Source organism: Sapajus apella, unplaced genomic scaffold (genome assembly GCF_009761245.1).
Source record: "Sapajus apella isolate SASKATOON/1434 unplaced genomic scaffold, GSC_monkey_1.0 scaffold25, whole genome shotgun sequence".
In the NCBI taxonomy this organism is placed as follows: Eukaryota; Metazoa; Chordata; class Mammalia; order Primates; family Cebidae; genus Sapajus; species Sapajus apella.
Window position 1 is genome coordinate 5822309 of NW_022436965.1, and position 9535 is coordinate 5831843.

Consider the following 9535-nt stretch of genomic DNA (forward strand, 5'->3'; position numbering starts at 1 on the left):
GGCTGCAGGGAGCCAAGATTGTGCCACTGCACCGGGGCCTGGATATCAGAATCCAACAAAAAAAAAAAAAAAAAAAAAAAAAAAAAAAATTAGATTTAAAAGCATTATCCTACTGCAGATGTTAGTTATATAACCTCAGCCAGGTCCCTCCCCTTCAGCAAAATTGTCTTAAATCCTTTTTAGAATACAGTAAAACATAAATAAGCTTTCAGAATATTTTCAAAAGCCAAGAGCACAGAGGCACACACCTGTAATCTCAGCTACTCAAGAGACTGAAGTGGGAGGATAGTGTGAGGATTGTGTAAGTCTGGGTAACATAGCCAAACTCCATCTCAAAAAACATTTGTTTTTAATCTCTGAGCCTTTCTCATATATAAATTAATTACACTAATTTTTGTGGGCTCTTCTATAACTCTTAAATTATATGGTTATTCTAAGACCATCTGTCAACATATAAAATCTTAAAATGATAGTATGAGGCAAACCCAGAGGAAAACAATTCATTCTACCAAAGATACGTTGTATGTTCATTGCAGTGCTATTCACGATAGCAAAAACAAACAATCAACCTAGGTGCCCATCGTCCACGGACTCAATAAAGAAAATGTGGTACATATATACTACCGAATACTATTCATTCATAAAAAAGAACAAAATCATGCCCTTTGCAGCAACATGGATATAGCTCGAGGCCATTATCCTAAGCAAACCAATGCAAAACCAAAATGAAAGGCCTATGTTCTCCCTTGTAAGTGGGGGCTAAACTTTGGGTACTCATGGACATAAAGATGGGAACAGTAGACACGGGGGACCACAGGATGGGGGAGGATGGGATGGGGAATGGGCTGAAGAACCACCTGTTGGGTACTGTGCCCACTGCCTGGATGTGGGGTTATTGGGACTCCAGGCCCCAGCATTACACCTAACAAACCTACACATATACCCTTTAATAGATAAGGGAAGTTGAAATTATTTTTTACAAAAGAATAAATTACCAGGCCAAAAAAAAAGAAAACAAAACATATACTGCTGATGATAGTCACTATTAAGGTATTACATCAGGTTTTTTGCCTCAGATGCTCCTAGAACTTGTACTAAATCTGGGTGTCTATCTTTTGACTAGGTGCCTCATTGGATTTCATGCAATTTCAAATTTTACATTCAGATTTTAATTATCTGATTTGATAGATGGAACCCAAATTGTCCTTTTTGCTTTATGTTTTTATGTAAAAAGGCAAAAATTTAGCAATACTTTGTATTTATTTTGAATGTAATTTATCATTTGTATGCATCAACTTTGCCTTTTGAATACTTTTTTTTGGTAGGAGGCAGAGTCCCACTATGTTGTCCACACTGGCCTCAAACTCCTGGGCTCAAGCGATCCTACCACCCGAGCCTCCCAAGTAGCAGGAACTACAGGTGTGCACCACCGCCCCTGGCACCTTCTGAATATTTTGCTTAAGCAGATGTTAATTACTTTACCTGAAGAAGTAAGATTTGACCATAATGTTCATGTATAAATAATCAAGGGATGAACATCAGGCAAAATCTCATTATAGTATTGGATATCTCAGTTTTCCTTTCATGATTTTTGGAAGGATATAGTTCTAGAATCTTACTTTTGCTGGCCTCCTTTCACTCAAAATAAAAAAAAAAAAAAAAAAAAAAACTAAGTCCTGTAATGAGAAATAGGCAATGAGATCATAACATCCTTTTGTCAGTTTCTGTGTCCCCTCTCAAGACTTTGTGTTGTTTAGTGACCACTGAAGACCCACTATGCATCCAAGACTGAGCACTCAGTAGAGATACAGGTATAAAAATGAAAGACATTGTCCTTAGGAACTTAGAATATAACTTGGAGAGTAAAGACTTAACACACATACAAGAACTACAAGAAAAGAAAAAAAATAGCATAACTTAATCAAAGTCTGAGTAGTGTAGTATTAATAATGAAATCTGTGAAGTGACTTGCTCTGAATTCATAAATGGCTTCCTACAGGAGACGAAAATAGAGTGTGGCTTGAAGTTGAAGTTAGAAAAGAAGTTCTGATTCAGCAAACAGTGAAATATGAAAATTACATAAATGAAGGACAGTGAACATAGCTAGAATAAATTATAAAAATTAAGATTGGATAAACAGGTTGAATGTGTCAGGATTTAGACTTGAGACAAATATACAGTTATAAAAGTATTCAGTTTGTAATTTTAAAGAGCATGCTAACTTTGTGTGTGTGTGTGTGTGTGTCTGTGTGTGTTGCAGGAAAGAGAAAAAGTAATGAAATGATCACCAATTTAGGCAAGAAGCAAAAGACTGATGTCACTGCCGAGCATCCGCCCTTTTATTACAACATTCACAGACACAGCATTAAAGGAATGAATATGCCAAAGTAAGACACACCCAGTCAATGACAAAGTATATATTTAATAATATTGTGATTTAAATAAAAATACAAGAACCTAATTATTTTTTCTCTTTCCTTATTACAGGTTAAAAAAGTTTTTGTGCTATCTATCTCAAGCAGGCTTTCGAGTAAGCCGAACTCATTTTGACCCAATGGGTATACGCACAGATGCACCTCTGATGCAGTTTAAATCTATCCTTTTAAAGTACAGCACCCCCACCTATACTGGAGGACAGTCAGAGGGCCATGTCCAGTCAGCATGCGAAGATACAGTAACTGAAAGAGTTGAAATGTCAGTGAATGACAAAGCAGAAGCAAGTGGCTGCAGAAGATGGTAAACATAGAGGAGAGTTGGTTCTCAGGTGTCCATATAGATGGCCTAATAGTTCTCTATACCAACTGTAATTCTTTTTGTATTCTTTGAATTCAGTGGAGTAAAAATAAAAACGATGTCATTTTCATTCAGAAACTGAGCAGTTTCTAACTTAGCTGGTTTGGGATCTTTGCTTTCCAAGTTTTTTCTGTTATAAAGCAAACTAGAAATTTTAATGAAAACATTTCATATGAAGCCAAGTCTCACTGAGATCACCCTACTTGCTTAATGATACAGAAAATTTTCACATGCAAAGTGTTTGGAATTTTATGTATGTTATGAAAGCCATCTTTTACAATTCTTAATCACATCTCTGCTTAAACTGATTCATGATGTTTATGTTTTCCTGTTTGTAGTGTACAAAATGAAGCCGAAGCCACTTACATATTAAAATGACCCTGAATAGAAGAACAATGTTCTTACAGGTCACTAATGTATTTCATAATTAGAAAACTAAAATATGTTCCCATTTTCAAGAAATCATACTTCTCCCCACATTGATCTTTTCATTTATTGCTAGCTTTTGAAAAATTAAATACTTGCCTGGGATAGAAATACTTTATTTTTGTGACTTTAAGGTCTAAATGACTAAACTCAGAGTAAGATTTTGTCAAAATAATAAATTGAGACCATTGTTCTACTATAATAATTGTTCATGAGTCCTGAAATCCTGAAGAGGAGAGATTTGGTTATAAATTAAACAGGTTGGGTGATCTTAAGTGCCTCGGTTTATGCACGTACAGTATTCATTTGGTTGGTTGTACTACCTCTCAGAAGTAAAATTTGTCATCTTATGGAGCAAGGGTTTTTTGGTTTGGGGTTTTTTGTTTTTTTATTGTTGTTTGGTTTGTTATTTTTGGTTTTGTGTGTATTTGTATAAATTTTTTGTATAATTAGCCCAGGCTGATGTAACTATAAAAATTAGTTGAAAAAAAGTATTGTTTCCTTAATGAATTCTCACTTCATTTGAATATAAGATTTTAGATGAAAAGATTTGATATAAAGTGTAGGTTTTTGTCTCAAGGATTTAATCCATATTTATCCCTAAATATTTCTTAAGGGAAGTAACTTTTTACAACCATTAAGGTGGGGGTTGGGGCAGAGAGGCGTGGTAATAACTATAACTGAAAGGTTTAAATATGCTACCTAAGAAAAAAGTACTTCTGTGACACATACAAAAAAATCTGGTGGATGGGCATTAGATGAATATAGAATATTAATTTTGCAGAAATGAAGGAAAATCTTTTTGTGCTATTACAGCATATTCCCAAGACAATTTATTTTCCTTTCTTCAATTGATGTGATCATAAATTTCAGTAAAATCAAGGAATAAGTGAAGTATAAGCTAGTTTCTATTAATGACCAGTAAAAAAATTCTACTTTAATTCTTGCCAGTTAAAATTATAACTTATGAGTAGAAGAAATGAGTTTGTTTGTATTTATCAAAAATAAAGATTACTATAAATCCAGGAGGCAAACTCTTACTGCACTCAGATTATCTGATTTAATACATATTATTAAATTGAGTATCAGTCTCAAATTTTGCTAAATGCTTATCAGCATGACATATATTGATCAATGAGTTGAACTGAATGCAAAGATCCTAATTTAATAAAGAAACCTATAAATTACTGTTATCTAAAATATACATGTATATTAATTTCACATATAAAGGCAGATTTTTTATAGAAAAATTTGGTAGAAAGTAGTTTAGAACTCTGTGATAAGGGACATCAACAGAAAGAGGAAATACTTTAAAAATTCCATTTAGCAACCTAAGCAATCTTGTTCTCGTAACAATAGTAGTAATTTGGGACACCACACATTGTAAGGTAATATCAATTGTATCCTTTCATTAAAACTTGGTAAACAAAAGAACCAGTTAAGGAAACCAGTGTGTTGACTCTGCTAGTTGCTGATGTTAATACTCTAACCATATACTCAGGAAATGGGAGAAGTAACCAAGGGATGGGTTTGGGGGTCACTGTGATGGACCTGAGTCAAAACTCTACTTATACTGACTTCCACAAGACTCCACTCAATAAATGTGTGATGTTCTGGTTGCCCAAAGTTAGAACTAACTCAGCACGTTTGGTGAGCCCAAAAGGTCTAGGAATTTCTTTCAGCATTGTATAACTGTTCTGGTAATGGCTACAGGTTATTTTGTCGAATGCTAAGAGATAGATAATACATACTCGTGATATTATGTCAGAGTCCTTTCTCCAGGGCCTCCAGAAATTGAATTAAATCAGACCTGAGAACTAGATAAGGGTTCCTACTATAGTGGCTCAAGTCAGACTTAGTTTTTAGTAGCATACACCAAATAGGACTCTCCATTTTCGTTCTTTAGATCACATGATCTTCAGCCAAAGCCAGATCTGATGTTGGACTATACTGATTATCCTGTGGTTCCTGCTATTACAGTAACCATGCCCACCTGTCTTGGCTAGCAATTAAATGCACTACTTTGTCTCTGCCACAATACAGTCCTGAAAATGCCTATTGAATCAAGGAGTCTGTTTCAACTGAAGCATCTCCCACAGGCATCTCTGGCCTACAGACAGACTATACGGCTTTTCAAGAGTGCTGGTGCTCTGCTCACTAGTGTTTTTCTCAATGCCTTGGGAGAGAGAGTTGACTAGACTCCTATGAGGGATACAGTTAGAGGATCCCTCATATTAAATCCTCCCCAATATGGCCCCTTTTCTTTGATTTCTGTTCTCTACATCATACCAAAAAGTTTCTGGCATATCATCTCTAATTTAGATGAGCCACTGCTGAGTCAAAATGTCTTTCCACCAAGTAAAAAAGACTACTTTGAGCTGTTCAGTCTGATAGACTGGGCCAAAATCTCTGCTATAGGTTTACCCATAATGATCATTTGACCCAATTTAAAGTGACGTTCTGCCAAGCATGGTGGCTCACGCCTGTAATCCCAGCACTTTGGGAGGCTGAAGTGGGTGGATCACCTGAGGTCAGGAGTTTCAGACCAGCCTGGCTAACGTAAAATCCCGTTTATACTAAAAATACAAAAAATTAGCCGGGTGTCGTGGCACGCACCTGTAATCCCAGCTACTCAGGAGGCTGAGGCAGGAGAATTGCTTGAACTTGGGAGGCAGAGGTTGCAGTGAGCCAAGATAGCACCATTGCATGCAAGCTTGGGCAATGAGTGAAGCTCCGTCTCGAATGAATGAATGAATGAATTAAATTATGTTCTTTCTTTCAAGGTCCTACATACTCAGAATCTATTTCCACAGATATTCTCCAACTATCAATATTAACATCAAAAAAAAAAAACTCTTTCAGATCACACTTTATATTTGTGTCCCTAGGGCCTGCTGGGATCTGACTCAAACTTTGTCCTGGAAACAATGAGGGATTGTAGGGATAGGGCATATGGGCTTCTTTGGGCAAGGTAACTAACTCCTTTAAGTGAGGTTATTAAGGGGTTGGTCAGCCAAGGTAACAAGCATATCTGAGGGATTCTTTCAGCTTCAAATGAGGAGTCTGGGATTTAGGATACTCAACTCGTCGAAGTCTTTCCAAAACTTGTTTTTCCGCTCGTATTGCCCAGGCTGGAGTGGAATGGTGTGATCTCAGTTCACCACAACCTCTGCCTTCCAGGTTCAAGGAATTCTCCTGCCTCGGCCTCCTGAGTAGCTGGGATTGCAGGCATGCACCACCACCCCTAGCTAATTTTGTATTTTTAGTACAGATGGAGTTTCTCCATGTTGGTCAGGCTGGTCTCGAACTCCTGACCTCAGGTGATATGCCCGCCTTGGTCTCCAAAAGTGCTGGGATTACAGATGTGAGCCACCACACCCAGCCTCCAAAACTCTTATTCTCAGAATACCACTCTTTCCTGATCAGTGTCTCTACTCTCGAAAGACCCAACAAGATAAGGATTCTGCCAGCTTGCAGAATCCTAAGGAAAACATTCCCTAGGAAGTGGAGTATTCATTGCAATAGCTTATATTTATATGAGACTTAGTACTACACAGTGCTGTCTTTACATAGATTATACAATCCACAGCAGTAGTTATGATCATCCCTACTTCATAGAAAAAGAAACTCAAGCTAAACAAGATTAACTTCTTTATCCAGTGCCACTCTAAAACTGGCCAGCAGGAGAGCCAGGATTCAATCCCAGGCCAACTTCAGAGCTCATGTGTTAGCCACTTGGTAATCTTCCTTTATTGAAGAATATATAAAGACATGTAAAGTAAAAATTTACTTTAAAGTAATACTTATTTGGCCAAAGACAGTTCCGTAGAAACTCAGGAACAGAATTAATTACAAAAGAGTAATTAACCACTGCCCTATTGTATATTTCCATTTCTAAAACCTCTTAACCACTATACTTTATCATCTATGCCTATTTAGAAAACACTCAGTTTTTCGGCTTCATTCTCATTTTCTATGGCTGAGATTGTCCCATAGCTTAGTTTCAGAATGATAGAAAAATCACTACACACTCAACATTTTGGAGACAACAGGTAAAAACTCATTGAACTACAGATCTCTCTCAATAATCAGTTACAACTTGAAAATCTCAATACAGTTGATGAGAATCTACTATCTGAAGTCAGTCCAAATCTGTAAAGATTTTGTTATGTAACATAAGTCTTCACTGTTCCTGATAGGTTCTTGGAAACTGTGACTTTAAGCAAAATGACTTTTAATGACACCAATTTAACCATACGATAATTGATATAAACAAGAGTTAAGTTCCTATAACACATTTCTGGTTACAAAAACATCACCAAACTTCTAAGTAGAGACCCAAAACACTTCTAATATTAAACACTGAAATACATGTGAGCTATGCATACATCTAAGAAGGATCAATAAAAGCAATATATTTACCCAAGTTTTGGTAAATCAGTGAGTGACTGCAATTGTAATACTGGGGGGTTTAAATCGAGGAATAAATGTTTGCAAAGCAAAAACTATAAGGACCACCTTCTACGACTGCACAGTTCAAACACAATGACCAATATGGTGGGCTCACTGGGCATTGCTGACTGCATCACTGTTGTTTTGTTTTGCTTTCTCGTGATAAACCCCTTTGTGATTATCATTTACTTTACAAATTTCTATTTTACAATAATTTGTATTCATTTATTTTCCAACCTGCTTATTCCAGTTCAGGGTAGTAGATGGCCAGAGCCTGTCCTAGCAGCTCAGGGCACAAGGCAGGAACCAGCCTTAGACAGCATGCCATCCGATGGCCAGGTGCACTCACACTCACACGGGCATCATATAGACACATCAGTGAATCCAATTTGGGCATCTTTGGGATGTGGGATGAAGCTGTAACACCAGGAGAAAACCCACACAGATGGGAGAATAGGCAGACTCCACACAGAGAGCGGCACCCCCAGGGAAGTGATGATTTTTTGGTCATCAACATTGTAACGGAACATTTTTTCAAGGACCTGCTGTAACTTAAAGCATTTGTGTTTTACAGATAAAAAGAACCATAGACAACATCGACCCCTCCATCAGAGAAAACAAAGAACTAAGATATTTGGCCAGGGTTACACCACATTTAGGTACAAGAATGAGACAAGAGTGCAAGTGTTTTATTTTCATCTAGTTTTGGTTTGGTTTTGCCAAAGCAATGCATATACTTTTTTTAGCAAGTCAAATTAATTCTTAGGCGTGAAAGAGGTAAGAAAGAATCTAATTATTTTAAAATAATACTCCAATAGTACTCCTGTATTCCATTTTAGGCTTTATTAAATTCTAACTACAGAAGATAGGGATGATTTAATTTTCTTAAACAATTTTTGAGATATCCATTCTATGATTTCTTATCTTTTTGAGAGAGAGAGAGAGAGAGAGAGAGAGAGAGAGAGAGAGAGAGAGAGGAGAGAGAGAAAAGAGAGGGGGGGAGAGAGAGAGAGAGAGAGGGGGGGGGAGGGAGGAAGGGAGGAAGGGAGAGAGAGGGAGACAGTGTGTGTGTTTCTCCTTTCTGGAGCTTTTAGCATCTTTCTATCCATATTATGCTGGATGTGCTTCTTTTTTAAAAAAATTATTGTGCTAGGCATTCTCTAGTTTCTTTAAAAATTCAGGTCCTTCACTTTGGAGTCATTTTCTTACGTTAATAATTTTCTTTCCTTCATTCCATCTTTCTCTTCCTGAAACTTTCAGATGTCAGACTTCCAGGTACATTTTTTTAACTGTTATTTTTTACTCTATCTCCATCCTTTTATTATTATTATTATTTTGATACAAAGTCTTGCTCTCTCTCCAGGCTGGAGTGCGGTGGTGTAATCACGACTCACTGCAGCCTCGATTTCCAAGGCTCAGGTGATCCTCCCACCTCAGCCTCCTGAGTAGCTGGGACCACAGGCATGAGTCACCACACTTGGCTAATTTTTAAATTTTTTGTAGAGATGAGATCTCCCTATGTTGCCCAGGCTGGTCTCAAACTCCTAGGCTCAAGCAATCTTCCTGTCTCGGCCTCCCAAAAGGCTAAGATTATAGGCGTGAGCCACCACTCCTGGCCTTTATTAATTTCTGTAAAATACATTTCACATTACATTCTAGTACTTATGTTAGGGTTATTTTGTATTTTTAAATTGATATAATTGTACATATTTTGAGGGTACATGGGATATTTTGATACATGTATATACAATGTGTAACCACCTTCCAGAGGCCCCCAATTCCAAATACTGTCACATTGGAGCTTAAATTTCTAACAAATGAATTTTGGGGGAACACAATCATTTAGTCTATGGTATTGCATTAT

At 37.0% G+C, this 9535-nt stretch overlaps 1 protein-coding gene across 2 annotated transcripts in view; it reads left to right on the forward strand.

The window, feature by feature from the left end:
- The window catches only part of TRMT1L (tRNA methyltransferase 1 like), a 39130-nt gene extending 34477 nt beyond the window's left edge, over positions 1-4653 (forward strand). For both annotated transcript variants that reach the window (XM_032291157.1, XM_032291155.1), the window contains exons 14-15: positions 2261-2387; positions 2488-4653. In XM_032291157.1, coding sequence (XP_032147048.1) covers positions 2261-2387; positions 2488-2740 — 380 coding nt within the window. In that variant the 3' untranslated portion in view covers positions 2741-4653. The remainder of the gene's footprint in view (positions 1-2260; positions 2388-2487) is intronic.
- Positions 4654-9535: the final 4882 nt, after the last annotated feature.